Raw genomic sequence first — 20,167 nt, 5'->3', positions numbered from 1 at the left:
CCAGCGACTATCTCAGCACCAGGCATCTGTTGAGTGGCGTCCTGCACAGAGGGTCAGGGATACTAACTGATGCCCTTAATAACTTACTTTAAGGTAACTTTCGCACACGTCGGGAGTAGCTGCTACTTAGTCCTGCACCAAATTGATGCAAGACCGGATGACGTTGTAATTTGACATTACATTTTAATATTCATTTAGCTTTTGGAGAAAAAACATTATTTAGAGATAAGTAAAATATCTTAGCAATTTGCTTTAAAAAAACAAACATATATACTAAATCATTTTACAATGCATACATCAGAGTATAAATTACCAATGATTTTAGTTATTGTTTGATAAACATTTATTTTATTGGAACATTTTTAAATAGAATAAACGTGTATGTTTGTTTTCTTGTTGTTGCTTTTTAAGAGGTATTAAATTAAGAAGTATATTGAAATAGCAAATTCATACATTTAAGGACCTGCATATCAACATTTGAAACAACATGTGATGAGAAAATCAGGTTTTTAATATCCTAACTTGTATTAAGTCACTTTAAATACACAATTGTTTTTACAGTTTGCCTGTGAAATTTTACAGATCGTTAATGCAACTATTTACTCTACACTGACGAAATTGTTTATATAAATTAGTGAATGGCTGATGTTCTACCTATTGTAGGGTACAGGCACCTACACATACACGATCAGCTAGCACATAGGCCTACTCGCCATGTACTGATCATACCTTCACACAGTAGATATAGATGATAAAGTCATTTTATGTTTAAAATGGTTGATAACGCTAATAAAATGTGTCAAATGCTTATCGAGAAGATAAATGACAGGAAATTAAGCCAAAGAACGGGTCAGTACAAAGTACACATACAACTCAGACATAACTACATGAAAGAGGTAACTTGTGTTATTGACGTGATACATTGTTTATTGAAGCAGAGCGACAGTTTGCTACTACTGGAACTAGAGTGTCTAAAACAAAGGCTATATAACTGAACACTTTGTTTTATTCTTTTGTCAAAAGTGAGTTTATATTTTAAAATAGTCACGTTTATGTAAAATCCATGCTTTACACAGCAGCATAATTTCCATCAACTTCATTTTTACAAGCCTAACAGGTTAGACAACTGACCAATCACAAGACTACAAACTTGAGTTAATGCCCTTTAAATGCTCTGAAATTCATTCCTGTTAAGTAATGTTTATATAAAAAAATCAAGTCTTTGATTATTCGATGTCGAGAAAAGATTCGTTATTTTAAAACGTCATTAAAAATGCGTTATAGTATGTGAATTTCTGTTTAATTCAGATGCGTCCTAGAGTGCAAGTCAAATATGTTACAGAGCACATGAACTATTTAGAAGAAAAGATACACGTCATTAAACCTGTGGTTGAAGCTTTGCAAGCTGTAAGTGGTTATTGTCTCTACCTGCATTCATCATTGACTTTGTGCTTTTTATATTGAGCATGTTGTAGATAAAGATAGAGTATAGTATTTAAAAACTAAAAACATTAAAGAAAACAATTTTTTCAAATAACATACTGACACACATTTAAACGCTAAGACATAATGTTTTATGTCAGCAGGCTGTAGACAAAAGTAAGACTTGGTTAGAAGATAAAAGTGACAACGAATCTTTGACATACTGTGATCTATGTCAAGAACTTGAATCAGCTACCTTGGCCTTGTTGAATGTAGCGGCTCATATCTTAGGTAAATATTTTAAAATATGTCTCTTTTATTTTAATTGATAATCTGTTAAATCTCAATAATTTAATACAAATAATAAAGTAAAAACTGGACAATTAAATATGTTTTGTATTTATTTAAAATTAATATATACTAGCCGTCCCGGCCAGGCCCTGCTCTGGCTTCTGTGAAAAACCTTTCTGTTAAAGACCATTACCTGTGTGTTTAGTAATCATCATAAACCCGGCATTGCCCACCCAAACCACAACCAACCAAAACAACAAAACGCAAACATAACGCTAACACAATTACAATTACAAATACAACGAAAACAAAAACCTAACAACAAACCCAACCACAACCACAAACACCAATACAAACACAAAGAAAAAACAAACAAAAAAGAAAACGAAAACAAAAACCTAACAACAAACCCAACCACAAACACCAATACCAACAACAAAAAAAAAACAACGAAAAAGCAAACGAAAACAAACCAAATCCAAACGCAAAACCAACCAAAAACACAAATATAAACCCAAACAAAAAAAACACAAACAAAAACGAAAAAAGAAAGAACAAAAACGAACCAAATCAAAACGCAACCACTAACGCAAACCCACCTAAACACAAAGAAAACACTAACGCGAACATAAACGCCCGGGGCGGAATCACCTGTTTTAGCTTAATGAACGACTATAGTACCCCAACTTATTCATAGTCTTTTGCACTCACTTAAACGAACGCGCCTGTTTCAATTTGATGAACAATTATAATACTCCAAGCTTATCCGTAAAATACCTACAACATTTGCACTTGATCAATCCCCGCTAATTATGTAATTTTTTTTCCCAACACCAAAACAAAGTAATTAAAAAGTAAATTATTTTCAACAAAATGCAATGGTTTTATAAAGGGAAGTAATTGTGTTTTCCTAATTTATCAAAGGGAAGTAAGTGCTATAGGACTAAATAAAGACATAATTAGAATTTTTGTAAAAGATTATATTTTTTTTAAACTTGTGTTTAATGAACATGCCGACAATTATTACTATAATTTGAAAAATGAAAATTATTTCCCAACACTTTCAATAGTAATTTTTTAGCTCATAAATTTAGACAAATGCGCACGATAATTTTCTAACACTTAAATTCATCCAAGACCAACGACAAATATATTCATTACATACAGAACTGAGCTTTATATATTAGATTCATATTATCAAATAACATTTATCATTTATATCAATTCTAAAGAAAGTATTTTACATACAAAAATTAACACACAAACTTGCATTAATAAATATTCAATATTATGTAAAACTACAACTGAATTATTATTACACATATTTAAATTAATTTATGTTCTCTGAAAATTACAAGACGAAAATAAAGACATTGTTGAGAATGGAAGGTCATTTTCATCTCAGTCTACCTCACAAACAACAACAACAGAAAAATGTGGCCGTAGACAGTCAACAGATCAAGTCCTTAACGAGCCTTATAAACCATCAGGTATCTATGCACACATATTTTTACAAAAAAAAAAAAATTAAGTTAAAAAAATATTTTCAAGGTGAATGATTCAAATATATTTTCTTAAAGGAAATGTAGCATATTATAATGATTTTCAAACTTTATTACTATTGCGATTGACTTAATTTTATACAGCCACAGAAATATTAAGTCGACTTGAGCAGATAGAGACAGCCATATCTTCTCTACAAGACGCTAATGACAAGTCTACAGATGACATATCAGAAATAAAACAATGGAGAGACAACTTTGTAACAGAACAGAGTGACATGGGGGTAAACATGAAACAACTAACGAAAAAAAAACAGACTTTTAAAAACCACATAAAACAAATGATTGAAAACGATAACAAAGTAAAGGGGCTGAACGAAGAAATTGAAAGTTTAAAAAAAAAAAGAAACCAAGTCAAACAAAACACTAGAGAAACTGTCTCTAGATATGAAAGAATATAAAAACAACTTACACAAAGAAATACATCATCACACAGATAAAACAGAAAGTATAACCCAAGAAACTAAAAGACATTCTGATCAGATTATATCTTTTGAAAAATATATTAATAAAATATTGTGTTACGTCCGGGTTCGATTCAACTCAACAACGATTCGTTACACATATAGTATACATTTTATTTGGACTCAATTCTTCACATAACAGAGTATCCCACGCCCTAATCGCTACCAACTAACCGCTGGCAACCATTCACTCCAACTATTATACCGCATTCGACCTTGGGATAACAATACATCAACACATCGGGGTTAACAATACATTAGGGTAAACTCAACTTACGCACGCACTCTCTCCTAATTCTAGATTATTCTAACCTATATCTATCTAACCTACAACTGACCCGTTGGTCGATACATCCTAGGTAAACATTCACATTTATAATTAATTAGGCACACATTTATACACCTACTTTCAAGTTTTCAAGTCTATATATTATAACCAAATTGTAACATGTAATTAAAAGTCGGTTGATTACATTTTTTGCCAGTCATACTTTTGATTTTGAAACTAACTTTAAGGCATAAGTTAATCTAAGCAATTTTAATATGCAATAGAAATAGTCAAATTAAAAATAATCCATTTAGCACAGTGTGATGTACAAACTCCTGCAACAAAGATTGATGCCTATTGACAAACTCATTCAAATATTAAACCAGAACTTGAAAACTAGAGAAGAAAGAATAAAGAAGAAATTTGTGTAATAAAAACAGAAAAATAAAACTGCAACGCATTAATTATTAACACCTTGTTATTAATCCAATTAATACCCCCTGATTTCGTTAATTAATTTATATTTATAAACATCTTTAAATTATTTTTTATTCTTACAAGTTGCCATTTCCAATTATTGTCAGTAGAGCTATTGAAGTTAAACGTAACTATGCGATTGTTTCATTTATATAATTTATATTTTGTTTTTATTTAGATTGACAATATTGAAAATACTATTTCAAAGTTGTCCAAAGAAGTTCATCTGATCGGTAAGTGTGCTTTGAAAAACAAAATCAAAAAATGAAACTAAATAAAGAATTATCTTAAAACAATAATGATTTAACGGTAAATATACTTATTAGTGGTGATAATGTTACGCAACTAATATTATGACGTACACTAAACGATGCTAACCGATCTGTATTCAAATTAAAACTTTTGCTTACCTCTGTTCAATATCTCTCCTTTCTCTCCTTTTCAACACCCTCCCGACTTGCAAATATTGGCCATTCTCTTTCACGAAAAGACCATAACGTGATGTTCGTTAGCCACACAAACCATAACGTGATGTTTGATAGCCAGACATACGATAACGTGATGTTCGTTAGCCAGACAGACCATAGCGTGATGTTAGCCAGACAGACCATAACGTGATGTTAGCCAGACAGAACATAACGTGATGTTCGTTAGCCAGACAGACCATAACGTGATATTGTTAGCCAGACAGACCATAACGTGATGTTCGTTAACCAGACATACCATAACGTGATGTTCGTAACCAGACAGACCATAACGTGATGTTCGTTAGCCAGACAGACCATAACGATATGTTAGCCAGACAGACCATAACGTGATGTTCGTTAACCAGCCAGACCATAACGTGATGTTCGTTATCCAGACAGACCATAACGTGATGTTCGTTAGCCAGACAGACCATAACGTGATGTTCGTTAGCCAGACAGACCATAACGTGATGTTCGTTAGCCAGACAGACCATAACGTGATGTTCGTTATCCAGACAGACCATAACGTGATGTTCGTTAGCCAGACAGACCATAACGTGTTGTTCGTTAGCCAGACAGAATATAACGTGATGTTCGTTAGCCAGACAGACCATAACGTGATGTTCGTTAGCCAGACAGACCATAACGTGATGTTCGTTAGCCAGACAGACCATAACGTGATGTTAGTCAGACAGACCATAACGTGATGTTAGTTAGCCAGACAGACCATAACGTGATGTTCGTTAGCCAGACAGACCATAACGTGATGTTCGTTAGATAGACAGATCTTAACGTGATGTTAGTCAGACAGACCATAACGTGATGTTAGTCAGACAGACCATAACGTGATGTTCGTTAGCCAGACAGACCATAACGTGATGTTCGTTAGATAGACAGATCATAACGTGATGTTAGTCAGACAGACCATAACGTGATGTTAGTCAGACAGACCATAACGTGATGTTCGTTAGCCAGACAGACCATAACGTGATGTTCGTTAGCCAGACAGACCATAACGTGATGTTTGTTAGCCAGACAGATCATAAAGCGATGTTCGTTAGTCAGACAGACCATAACGTGATGTTCGTTCGTGATGGTCACATTTTATTCTCTCATTAATTGACTTTAACCTGAAATGAAAAATACTAAAGGTAGACTATGCAGATCTTGTTATCGGTCATTATTAAGTACAACAGAACAATTTTAGCTCTAGTAATTCTTGTTTCAATAGATAATCCATATACAATTAAACTGCCCGAATGGTCAATTGCCGAATGCGACAAATGCCCGAATTGATACTTGCCCGAATGGGACAAATGCCTGAACGGACACTTGCCCGAATGGGACAAATTCCCAAAAGCCACTTACCCGAAGACCTTTTGCCCGAAAAATGGTAACATTACAGATGACCAAATAGTCATTCTTAATCAACTTAAATGTGAAATTTTGATAATTAAATAAATGTCTTACCAAATTGAAAGGGAACAAAATACTGTTTAATATCTTCAAGCATGCATTATGAATTAATTAGTATTTCCTATATTATAGAAAGTGTAGGGCCTACATCTTTTGCTATCTATAAAACAAGACGAAAACATAATTTTCACTTATCTGATGTTTTTAAAATGATTCTCACTTTCTGTATTAAGTAATAGATTCAACACATTATCTAAACAAGCTGCATTAAATGAAGATCAAATATAATTGACTACCTTTAGTTTTTAAATTCGCTGCCTAAGGCTCGCTTCATTCAATTGTGAAATAGTCATCACACAAGTTAAGCATAACAAAATAAATCAAACAAACGCGTCTCTGTTCAACGTAACGAGACGCCGCGCCGACTACACCGTGTCATAAACGCTATCAAACCACCGCAACACGTCGGCTAAACAAGGTTTTCAAAACTTACATCAAGAGAGTATAAAAACACCGCAGCCAACATAGCATTACATTATTAAAGAACAACGTTTTTTACAGCAATATCTCAATTTTCAAACATTAAATGTTAAATCTTAAAAGTATACACATTTTCAAAAATATAAACACATTTGTTTTTATGCCAAGAATTGTGTTATCCTAAAGGCAAACTTGAATTGATTAAGAATGTCTATTTGGTATTTAAGAAATGTTCATTTGGGAAAGTGTCCATTCGGAAATCGGCCTAGGGGCAAACGGCATTCGCGCAAGTGTATTTCGGGAATTTGTCGTACACCCGGTTTTAGCATAACGTATTAAACATTTGTTGTACGTTTTGTGACGTTTTAATTGACCTGCTAAACTGGTAAGGTCAATACGTGGGAAACGATAAACTAACACCACACAAACTAAGGACCGTACTAAACTAGTGATCTAGTGTTTCAATTTATGGTCTTGGACAAAGTTATGTAAACATTATAGATTCTTATATACAGTTTATGTTTTACAAAACACATATAATGAGATGATAACATAAACTAATGAAACGACAATTTACAAATATTATGGATCAAGTAGTCAGAACATTCGTAAAATTAATCATATGTTTTCTAATCAACAGAGTCACGTGTAGGTCACAGATATGCTTGTCATGTGGCGCTTGATCTCGCACCCGTCAGTGTTGGATTAATTATTTCAAGATTCTGGGATGTACGTGAATATAACGGTCAACATTTTAATCAAACAACAGGAACATTTGTATCACCCCATGATGGTTTATATCTTGTCTGTGTCAGTCTAAATGAAAGGGAAGATAAACAGATTGGAGTTGGTGTGATGGCTGGAGGCAGGTGCTGTACGGCTATAGAAGTGAAATGTGCCGCCACTAGTGCTGCTGGGTCAGTGGTTGTTGACATGAAGAAAGGTCAAGAACTTTACTTTAAAGTGATTCAATCAGATCAAGGCGCAAAGTTATCCTGCTACAGTAGTTTTACTATCGTTAGTTTATAGAAGTACAACACAAAACATGGTTGATGGTAAATTCTCAAAACAGTAAAACTTGTAACCAACATGTTAAGCACACGCTAACAACTTACTACATGTACATAAACATTTAATGGTTTGTATGTTGTTGTTTTTAGTCATCATTATACAGTTCTAACTTTTTCAATGTGATCACCAATCAATATATTGTACGTGACCACAATAAACATATCTTTCTTCTTCTTCTTCGTTCTTAATTTTTAGTGTTGGGAGGGATCGAGATTTATCTGCCAGAGGGTTTGAACTCGAGACTTTTTTCGAATTTATCAACCATGAGCTTTTCCGACTCGACCATGTTTCCATCACAATTAAGGATTACGTGTAAATGGGTTATGCGCCATTGAGGCCATTGACTCCGATTTCAGCCTGCTTTTCTTTTTGGGTTTGCTTCCATAGCCTTTGTCCAACCAAGAACAAACTACAAGGCAGCAGTTGTTTGATTTTGGACCCCTAATAAACATATGAGATACATCAGTTTTTAAAAGTCTTTTGTTTCTATGTATATGTGTATCATTGTATTTGTTAAAAACAAAACCCCAGTTTTTGTGTGTAAATTTTGAAATTGAAATCCGCATTTTTGGACAAACAAAATGAACTATTAAAAAATTGGAATAAGTTCACTTGGTAACTTAAATATGTGTGAGATATATTTTAAAAAATTAATTCATGATATGAATTTGTAAATATTTTGAAAGATACTGACAATAACTTTTGTTTTGTTTCAAGGTAAAAAAATAAATAAATTACAGTTATTCTCGAAACAAAAACCGCTCTTGTGATTCTAGTCAGTAACAGTGTATGTTAACTAACACCTACGCAAACACACGCTCACATAAATAGACTATACATAAGTCTGAAAATATATATATATATATATATATATATATATATATATATATATATATATATATATTATGCATGTTGGATATGCTACTCTGTTACTAAGAGACATATAGCTGTGTTGATCCTAACACAACCGTTAATCAACTAATATCTTGACTCTTTCCATTTATTTATCTAAATTATACACATAGCACCGCCAATGTTACACAAGCTTATTAAAAGGAAGAAACATTAGGCAGGCAGAATGTTTAATATTAACATCAGAGTAAAGAAATAATAAGCCTTTTAAAAAGTTAAAACAACTTAACGCGCCTTAAATATAAAGACATACAGTAAATAAGGAGATATATTGTGTGCGTAGAGGGGGGTCTGGGTTTAATTAAGGATTTAAAAAAAATGTTTAGTTTATTTAGTTGGGTTAAGGTTTAGTGAAGAATGTAATTTTTACGTAACTTAAACAAGGCTAATCGAGTTTTATTTCTTTTTTTAATGTGAAATAAATAATTAGAGCTTACGTGTTTTCGCACATCAAACAACTCTCAAGACCGTTAAGGAGATGATTCGCGTTAAAATGTACATCTGTTCGCTACAGTTAGGTCAGCTGAAGTGAAATCAAGTCTACAGCCTTTTTTTAGTGTGACGACACTGATCACGTGGTATTTTGTTTTATATGTGTATTAATTTGTTTATCCTGAACACATGGACTGTATGAATAATGTGGACTGTATGGATAACATGAACTGGATAAATAAGATGGATTAGATGGAGAACAACAGCTGATACTGCGTCCTTCTATTTATTATTCTATATTCCAATATAGTCGATCAATAAATAGTCCTTGCTATTAGTCTGTTTTCGTCTTCTGCTCTTTGTCTAGTCGTGTTAATTAAGTTAAATATGATTGCTTTATTTGATGTGGCTGTTTGGTGGTTTTTAATATTTTCGCAAGTGTTTGGTTAGCTTTCTGTACTAGTATACTATCTTAATACAAAACAAGTCTTCAGCTATCTAATTACTATCAGTGAAGTAGCATGGACCTGTCTACTTTAGTGTAGGCTACCCATGGGTCTAGTTGATGTAGAGGGGCAGCGGGTGGGGTCGTCCCCTGCCGACAGGAGGGAAGCACAAAAAGCGGTAAACGTCAGTTTTAATAAGCTGAAGTTTTGAATTGTAAAAGATTAAAGTTAAGAAATTAAACGAGTACAATTCTTTATTCAAATGCTTTCTACATTGATTGGGTAAATGTGAAGTACACTCTTAAGAACCAGAGACCTGGAAAGATCGTTTACCATCAAGATGGGAGGGGGGGTGTGCAATTCTGTCGGCTTAAATCGGACTGATTTATCCTGGACTGGTAGATGACTGTTATAACATTTAGAAAAGAAACAAAGCGTATTGTGTAACGATAAAATAAGAAAAAAAATTGGTAGGGGTGCGTCGCTTCTTTGCCAAGATAAATGGGGATGATTTATATCGGAATGGTAAGTAGATAAATCATTATAAATCTTAGAATAAAAACCAATTGTATTAAAGCATAATATACGATTTCACTAGCTAGGCGAAGCATCACTTTCCTGTGCACTTGCTTGGCACCCAAGTACAATTGTATGTCTTGTTGCTGATGTCGCAAACGTAACCAAAGATAGCTTCTTTAATTATTCTAATATGTGAAATAAACTGTTAATACACATAAAATAGTGAATAATAAAACTATTAGCACCTTTGTAGCTTAAATTGACTATTCATTTAGTAATAATAATCATTATAAGTGGGCTGAATTCATGAAGACACAATTTTTGTCCATGTGCTTGAGTCAACATAGTGTGACGTCATAAAAAAGTTAGAAAATTAAAGTATAAAACTATTTATGCTAAAGCTGACAATATTTCTGCTTGCGGATCAACTGTAGTTCCGATGAAGAAAGGTCAAGAACTATATTTTAAAGTTCAACAATCATGACCAGGGTCTTTTCTGCAAAAAGGAAGCAGTTTCACTATTTTAAGAATTTAGCTGAAAGTAATATAGTGTATTTCTAAACCAAAAATTTAAAATCAAAATATTATCTCAGTTGAATATTATCATAAGTGTTAATTCTCGCTATGAGCTTATAATTATATTTATACACTGAAGAGGTAACGGCGTGGCTATGCAGTAGAGTAAAAGGCTTAGGTCTAATGTCCACCTAACTCAATAACTAAAACTTCTGTTCATATGCCGAGGTCAAGAAATACATGAACTCTTCATCGTCTGCCTAATGGGTCGCTAGGATTATTTACTTTATACACTGAAGATATCATGACTGTTTTATAACTCTATCTAGCATTACTTTTACTTTATATAATATTAAGACTGTATATTTGTAGTATTATTAAGTCCTTAATAAGAAAATAATGAAAAATGGATGCAGTAAAACTAATTTGACAATCATAGATATTACTCTATACTTGATACAAATAAATGTATTTTGCAAGTTTAACATTTCTGTTTGTATTGCAAATATATTTTGTATTATTCACGGTGAGTCTAATAAAAGTTAGCTCAAATTATAAATTGGTTAATATCTATTGCTGTTCCATGTGTTGTAGAAAACTTATTAAAGTGGTATCGCTTTAAGCAATAGTTTGTGTACGAAACCTATCTTCACTATAGACAGATAATATGCAAACATCTAATAACCATATCGAAATATAATGTCAAGTTCTTTTCTCGCAAATATGTGCCGAGCACTACATTAACTAACAAACAATGTAAAGAAGGTGGGTGGATTTCTTGTTTGTGAAAACATGAAATGATCAGCGTGTAACGGACACCTATCTACCAGCCAGATAGATGGTGAACGCTCCCGGATTCTTTCTTGGGGTTATATGCAAATGACCTAAAGCCTAAATGAATGAAAACTAACTCAACAACTCACTAGGGCTCGATTTCGAGGTCTAGGGAAAACTAGTGAAACTATTGAAGTTAACAACTCATTCAATCTGCATACAACTTTTAATAAGTGAACAAAGTTGTGGCAGAACACTAGATTAAACACGATAAAATATTTAGTTTAGAAATAACAAAACCCAACTTACAAAGCGTAAGAATAAATACTATCACAGATTCTAACACTTTATAAAAATAGCCACAGTTCACACAACACTGCTATAGCATCAAGAATTACTTGGCCACAAGTAATATAATACTAGGATACTTAAACAACTTAAGAATACATAGCACACTCAGGACTTATGCTCTCTCACATTCAACTGGTGAAAATAGACTGCCTCGAGATACCCGTGGGCGATCTATTTATAGACTTAGGTAACATGGAAGGTCACCTTCAGATCGTAAGACCATTGGTTGAGGTGGTCATCTGGTCTGAAACAATCAATCATCTCTCGATGGAAAATTTCTGAGTCTAAGACTCTCTAGTAAGACAGCGGAAAAAAACCGGTTGTTGCACCACAAACCATATATGGTATTATAACAAATGTCAAACTAGAAATAAAACATTACTAGACCTAAGTAGGTCACATCCCCTCCCTTTTTGGAAGTGACAGATAGGTTCCACAAAAACATACCTAAGGAACCAATCTGGCAATAAAATAAAAAAAAAATGTTCTACAAATGTAGCCAACCAAAATCTTAATACCAGGTGAAAACATCCCTGGACATAAAAGGGAAGTAACTCAAACTTTTACAATTCGTGAAAGGGGAGTAACCCTTTCAAAAAATAATTATACATCAAAATCCCTCAGAAAGGGGTATTACAATATTTCCATGTGGATATTAAAAGTGGTAAACCCGACAGGGTAAATCCTTTTATTTCAATGACTAGCTACAATATCAACTGAGTCATATGAGACATATTATCATAAAAGATTACATATAATGAAAAACCACCTTTAATTAAGGTTCACCTGAAAATAAACAAAATTAACAACAGGATTGAAATTTTGAAAAAAATTCAAAACTCATACCACTCACATTCATGTGAGTGTCACCTAAACAAACCACTTGTGTATGGTCCTAATGAACCACAAAACATGTCACATGATCAATGTGTGAAATAAGATTTTACATCCTTGACAAACAGCCACAACATTATCAGTTCCCTTAATGTGGGAAATTTCCAGATTAAAATTTTGGAAATATAAACACCATCTCAATATTCGGTGATTCTTTTGTCCTAACTTAGAGGTAAATTTTAGGGGATCATGATAAGAAAATACTATGACCGGATTGATTGAAGAAGTGACATAGACTTCAAAATGTTGTAAGGACAAAACCAAAGCTAAAGCTTCTTTTTCAATAGTGGAGTAAGAGGTTCAGCAACAGCTGAAAAGTTTTGACAGAACCGCCTATAGTAACCTGCCATCCCAAGGAACTTTTTGATTTCTTTACAATTTTTGGGAGGAGGCAATTTCACAATAGCATCTACTTTAGCTTCAATGGGCCTAACTTGGTTCGTTCCCACTTGATAGCCCAAATAGGTAATTGAACCTTTACAGAAATCACTTTTATGCAGGTTTACAGTAAAATTAACTTCAGACAATTTTCTAAAAAGGTTAGTCAACTGAACAATATGTTCTTCAAAAGTATTAGAAAATACAACTATATCATCTATGTAGGCCTCACATTGGTCTATGTCAGCAATGACAGAGTTAATGACCCGCTGGAAAGTTTGACCAGCATTTCGCATACCAAAGGGCATACGTTTGTATCTATAAAAACCATTAGGGGTCACAAAAGCAGATATTTCTTTTGCACGGTCAGATAAGGGGATTTGCCAGTATCCTGACAGTAAATCAATTTTGGAAATTATCTTAGCTTGACCAACTTTATCAATAACGTCTTCTATTCGAGGTAATGGATAGGAATCAGCTTTGGTGAGCGCATTGACCTTCCTAAAGTCGGTCACACCTGAAAGATCCACCGTCTTTCGGGACTAAAAGGCAGGGGGAACTCCAATTGCTGAAACTGGGTTCAATGATATCATTCTTGGGCATATAATCAATTTCATCTTTTATCAAAGCAGCTTTTTCCGGGTTAACTCTATAGGGGTGTTGTTTGACGGGTTTTGCATCACCTACATCTACATCATGAGGTGGTACCTTCGCTTCTTTGGGGACATCCCCAAAAATAGAGGGAAATGTCTCAAATAACTGAGACAATCTATGGCTTTCCTCAGTGGACAAATGCATAAGGTGGTCATTTAGATGATCTAAAAAGGAAGAATTTACCAATTTTGGGGGTTTCAATTTGTCATGTATCACATCATCAGAAACATTTGAACATACAGGTAAAGTAATTTTAGCTGTGGAATGAAAAGTGTTACAATTATTATAATACTTTTTCAGTGAGTTAACATGATACACTGTCTGTTTCTTTCTTCTGTCTGGCGTATTGACAACATAGTTCAAATCACTTAATTTTGAATGCACAGTAAAGGGTCCACAATATCTTAAGGATAACGCATTGTTCAGATTAGGCACGAGCACAAGAACTTTCTCGCCTGGATTGAATGTTCGTTTACGAGAACTCTTATCATACAGTCCTTTCATTCTCACTTGGGCCTTTCTTAAGTTCTTGTGAGCCATTTCGCACACGGCTTTCAGTCCAACGTGAAAATCGTCAAAGTTTTCCACTGGATGATCACTGGTACCTGTCCAACGCTCGTGGATCAGCTTCAGGGGACCACGGACAGAATGTCCAAACACAAGCTGGAAAGGAGAGTAACCTAGAGAATCCTGGACACAGTCTCTAGCGGCGAAAATAATCCATGGAACAGTCTCATCCCATTGGGTGTTACTTTTAGCGAATGTTCTTAGCATGGTTTTTAGGGTCTGGTGGAACCTCTCAAGTACGCCTTGAGACTGAGGGTGGTAGGCTGAGCTGGTGATGTGGGTAACGCCTAGCTTGGCTAGCGCTTCCTGAAAATGGTGACTGGTGAAGTTGCTGCCTTGGTCTGTTTGAACGATTCTAGGTAGTGAAGAACCGGGCAGTGGCGTAGCGAGGTCGGGTGTCACCCGGTGCGGCACTTATTGGTGTCACCCCCCCCCCCAGAGGCATAGAGACCCTTCCCAGGGACAAACTTTCAAATTTTCGATTTGCACCCCCCCCCCCTCAAATTTTCGATTTGCACCCCCCCCCCCCCTCAAACTTTCGATTTGCACCCCCCCTCAAGTTTTCGATTTGCACCCCCCCCCCTCAAACTTTCGATTTGCACCCCCCCCTCGAGTTTTTCTCTATATATTTTGCTATTTTTTGCCTTGGTGTCACCCCCCTAAATGGTGTCACCCGGTGCGGTCCGCACCCCCCGCCCCCCCCTCGCTACGCCCCTGGAACCGGGTCATGGCTTTGACTACAGTCTGTGCCTTAATGTTCCGTAAGGGGAACGCCTCGGGAAAATGGGTACTTGAACACATAAAGGTAAGTAGGTACTCGTTGCCCGCCTTGGTTTTAGGCAAGGGACCTACACAGTCCATGATGATTTTAGAAAAGGGTTCTTCTAATACAGGAATCGGACTCAAAGGGGCCTTAGGAATTTTCTGGTTTGGCTTCCCGGCCAACTGACAGTTCGTGCAACTTTTGCAGTAACGCGACACATCATTTTTCATTTTGGGCCAAAAGAACAGTTCTTTGATCTTCGCCATTGTTTTCGTGACTCCTGGGTGCGCTGACATCGGATGGTCATGTGCCAGTCTCAGTATTTCATGCCGATAAGGTGGAGGGACCCACAGCTGGTTTTTACCCAACCATGGTTCGGCAGGTGAGGCATCCACTGGTACAGAGCGACGAAAGAAGAGGCCGTTCTCGGAGAAATATTCCCCATCGTCAGCTGAGAGAGATTTTTCGACCATTGCTTTGAGTTCCGCGTCGACTTATTGAGCTTTAATGAGGTCTTCCTGAGATATCCTCAGGGGTAAGCTCAGGCTTGTGTTCTCCGGAAGCATAGACTCCAGTTTGGGAGATGGATTTCCCGACGATGATGGTAGGTGTGGTTCAGGCGCTGTGTCAGCCAATTGTTTGGTCTGGCTTCTTGTCACCACACATGCAGGATACAGTTCATTATCATTATCTGGAACTGTTGACAAAGGGTTTTGAACCGTACAGGGGTATACTTTGCTTCCTGCAAGGTCATTCCCTAGAAGCAGGTGTACTCCTGGGACAGGAATACTATCTATCACTCCTAAAATGACTTCACCTTCGACGAGATGATGTTTCAGGGAAAACTTGTGTAGAGGGACGACAGTAGATTCTGCCCCCACTCCTTGGATAATGGAAACATTTCCGGTGTTCGTCTCCGGTGTAATGTCCATTGAGCTTTTCAAAAGAAGTGACTGTGACGTTCCTGTGTCTCTTAGGACGGTGATATTCTGCTGAGACAACGGATCACCTGGTTTGCTAATGATAGCTTCGGCAATGAAAGAAGAAAAGTCAACCTTTCTCGATCCCTCGAGATCGGTAGACTCGGAAGAAACTGGATGGTGGCGTGAACAGTCAAAATGTGACTGAACATAATGTGTGGAGACTTGACTGCCTTCCTGCGGACACTTAGGGTTAGTGTCCCTCAGAATTCTAGAGTTCATATTTGAACTGGCTGCTTGAGGGGTGAGAGCATTGTGCGCATAGGTACGCACCACCTCTCTGTTAAATTGAAGACGTTTATAGCAGTTCTTAACATGGTGACCAGGTCTCTTGCAGAACTGACATACTGCTCGACGATTGAGAGTTGATCTTGGCTTCTCTCTGGACTGTAACGCCTTCAAGTGTTGGCCAACAGAATGATTGCTGCCAAAAAGGGGAAGCACGGGGTTGAGGCGGTTTCCTGACACTGGTGGTTTCTTATGCACCAACATATATGTGTCAGCCGACTCAGCAGCCTTCTGGATGTCGATTATCTTGTTATCCAGTATGTGTAGTCGTATGTCTTCAGGCAGGGACTTTAGGAATTCCTCCCTCAGGACAAGTGATTTTAGTTTCTCAAACTCTGAAACTTCCTCAGAGTTTAGCCACCATGAGAAAATTTTCTCTTTTTCAAAGAGAAATTCTACATATGATTGAGTGGGTAGCTTGCGGAGTGCTCGGAATTTTATCCGATAGGCCTCCGGAGTCAATTCGTAGGAATTCAAAATGGCAGTCTTGACCAAACTATAGTTATTTTGAACGTCGTGAGAGAGTGCCTGATATGTTTTTGCAGCTTTTCCTGTAAGTACCGTGCTCAATAAAGCAGTAATGGAAGTTTCGGGCCATTCACATGTCTTCGCTAAACTCTCAAATGAGTTAAAGAAAACAACCAAATCTGTTTCATCAAATTTAGGAACTAATTTCCCAAATTTGGCAATCACTTGCCCCACCGACAACTTTTTAGGGTCTATTAGAGAAGTGACATCACCACTAACTTTACCAAATTCTAATTCCAACCTCCTCTTATCTAAAGTAATTTTAGCCTCTAACTCCTGTTTCTCTAAAGCAATTTTAGCTTCTAACTCCACTTTCTCTAGAGGTTTCTCCTCACGGAGTATCACCTCAGCCAACAAACTCTCATCAAATACACCTTTATTAATAAAATGAACTAGAATTTTATCTCTTAACACCTCTGATTTCTGAGTGACAGAATAATCCAACTTCAATTCCTTAACAACACTAATCAAAACTTTCCTACTCAACTTCTCCACCTCCTCAACTGTGGGATTTAACAAGAAAGACTCCATTACAACTAACTTCAAAATCAAAACAAGCCTAAATTAACACAGCCCAACGCTCTGTTATGACCTTGACCTTAAATCTAGGACGTGACACGTCTGGCTTTTTGACCTAGATAACTCTAGCCTTGAGCGCGTTTTAATAACACGGCTCCACTGGATAGATAAACAACTAAATCAAACTAAACCTAGTGTTTAACTGTTACATCCCGGACGAGCCCCCACTTTGTAACGGACACCTATCTACCAGCCAGATAGATGGTGAACGCTCCCGGATTCTTTCTTGGGGTTATATGCAAATGACCTAAAGCCTAAATGAATGAAAACTAACTCAACAACTCACTAGGGCTCGATTTCGAGGTCTAGGGAAAACTAGTGAAACTATTGAAGTTAACAACTCATTCAATCTGCATACAACTTTTAATAAGTGAACAAAGTTGTGGCAGAACACTAGATTAAACACGATAAAATATTTAGTTTAGAAATAACAAAACCCAACTTACAAAGCGTAAGAATAAATACTATCACAGATTCTAACACTTTATAAAAATAGCCACAGTTCACACAACACTGCTATAGCATCAAGAATCACTTGGCCACAAGTAATATAATACTAGGATACTTAAACAACTTAAGAATACATAGCACACTCAGGACTTATGCTCTCTCACATTCAACTGGTCAAAATGGACTGCCTCGAGATACCTGTGGGCGATCTATTTATAGACTTAGGTAACATGGAAGGTCACCTTCAGATCGTAAGACCATTGGTTGAGGTGGTCATCTGGTCTGAAACAATCAATCATCTCTCGATGGAAAATTTCTGAGTCTAAGACTCTCTGGTAAGACAGCGGAAAAAAACCGGTTGTTGCACCACAAACCATATATGGTATTATAACAAATGTCAAACTAGAAATAAAACATTACTAGACCTAAGTAGGTCACAAGCGTGAAGAGAACACTTATCATTTTCATATCAATGGTTCGTCATAAACATGGGCGTCCACTGAGATTTTAAAAGGCCGAGATCCGAGGTTTATATTTCACCCATTTTATTTGCTTGTTATTTACTCTATGCTGACTTTGTGTATTGCAGAGAAATGTATCACTGACAGACATACAATTTAGTTTATAAAAGTCTATCAGCAGTCATGTACTGTTTGATTTGATCATAACTTAACTAGAACAGATATAAGTGATAAAACAATTCAATGATTGCATGATAACACGATATGATGCTACATGTTGTATTAAACAAAGATAAATGGTTTGAAATTAAGCTAAAGAACGGATCAGTACAAAGTACACATAAAACAGGCATCACTAAGTGGTAGCTGCAACTTGTGTTCACGACTTCACACTTTGTTTTTTTCTTTTAAGTGGAGTCACATTTATTATATTGGAACTAGATTGAATAAATGTAAGTGTCAAACATCTTAGAACTTAAGATTATTCAGTCAGATGTAAGTTTACATTTAGCAAACCTAAAGTTAGTGTTAGATTAACTTTATACATCTGACTTATCACAGACTAGATAGTTGAGCTAATGCACTTTAATGATACAATTATACCGATATCTCGTATTTAATTATTTAAAAATAATTTCAAGAAAAAATGAACAAAACAAAAGCGGTGAACAAAGACCCTACATGGACAAATCACCTGTGGTTAACGGCGGACACAGCGTTTGTGATCATACATCCGTTGATCAAACACCCTCTACTGAGAAAACACCAGTGGTCAAACCCCCTATGGTCAAAGACCCTATGGTCAAAGCTCCGCTGTGGTGAAAAACCCTATAGTCAAAGCCCCTCTGGTCAAAGCCCCTATGGTCAAAGCACCTGCGAAGCATAGCTACTTTATATTGTCTTAAAATTAATTAATGTTAGAACACTCAAACACAAACTCTTTGAATGTTTAATTGGATGTATTTTAAAATGCAACCGAAAAAGAAATCAAACCATTTGTTAAAAAAAAATTAAGTGTAGATGATAATTCAGCGTGTTCAAATATTTTTCTAAAATAATACTGCAATAATCAGTAAAACATGCTTATTGAAACTATATGCACATGCACACAATATATGCACATTGGATAATAAAAACAATCGAAAATGTTGTAACGTGGAATATATGATAAACTACTTATTTCATAAGCATGATTAAATTTACAATCTAAGTATAGTAAAGCCACTTCCTCCTTGTAGCTTGGCTCCATCATCAGCATAGTCAACTTTAAAGTAAAGTTCATGACCTTTCTTCATTTTAATAACAGTTGATCCAGCGGCAGATGTGTTGGCTGAGTTAACATGAAAGCTCTTACAAAATGCGTCATCCCTGTACACAAATATTTTAATCAGTTTATCCTCACATTCCTGCAGCGTTACAATCACAAGATAGAAACCATCATCTGGTGCTACAAGTTTTCCTGTGGTTTTATTAAAATGGCTGCCGTTAGGCTCCCCCACGCTATAGAATGATGAAAGAATTGCAAATTCCACGACTTTACAGTTAGGTTACTTCACTCCTTTTTATCTAACCGATCTCAACGCGTGTTTCACCTTAATACCATCTCTTCACAGAAATATGTCAATATAGGGGTTCCACAGGGCTCAATCTTAGGTTCTTTACTTTTTCTTTATACATTAATGATCTTCCATTACACATTGACGCTGGTCAGTGCGAGATGTTCGCTGATGATACTTCTTTACATGTCTTTGCAGACA

General features: G+C 35.8%; 1 protein-coding gene across 1 annotated transcript; it reads left to right on the top strand.

The window, feature by feature from the left end:
- Positions 1-870: 870 nt before the first annotated feature.
- Positions 871-8,416, top strand: LOC131946113 (uncharacterized). The gene is made up of 7 exons (XM_059306756.1): positions 871-896; positions 1,309-1,407; positions 1,584-1,713; positions 3,072-3,203; positions 3,360-3,499; positions 4,663-4,717; positions 7,488-8,416. Exons 1-7 carry the CDS (start codon positions 888-890, stop codon positions 7,874-7,876), a joined length of 954 nt encoding a protein of 317 aa, XP_059162739.1. The 5' UTR covers positions 871-887; the 3' UTR covers positions 7,877-8,416.
- Positions 8,417-20,167: the final 11,751 nt, after the last annotated feature.

Source organism: Physella acuta, unplaced genomic scaffold, assembly GCF_028476545.2.
Source record: "Physella acuta isolate Inbredline_101_S28 unplaced genomic scaffold, ASM2847654v3 ptg000544l, whole genome shotgun sequence".
Taxonomy (NCBI): domain Eukaryota; kingdom Metazoa; phylum Mollusca; class Gastropoda; family Physidae; genus Physella; species Physella acuta.
The sequence above is the reverse complement of the archived record's forward strand: the minus strand, read 5'-3'. Positions and strand labels throughout refer to the sequence as shown.

Excerpts from the sequence above, each read along its gene's own strand:
- LOC131946113 (XM_059306756.1), top strand. Across the intron at positions 1,408-1,583 it reads TGGTTGAAGCTTTGCAAGCT|CAGGCTGTAGACAAAAGTAA; the intron begins GTAAGTGGTTAT and ends GTTTTATGTCAG. Across the intron at positions 3,204-3,359 it reads CGAGCCTTATAAACCATCAG|CCACAGAAATATTAAGTCGA; the intron begins GTATCTATGCAC and ends AATTTTATACAG.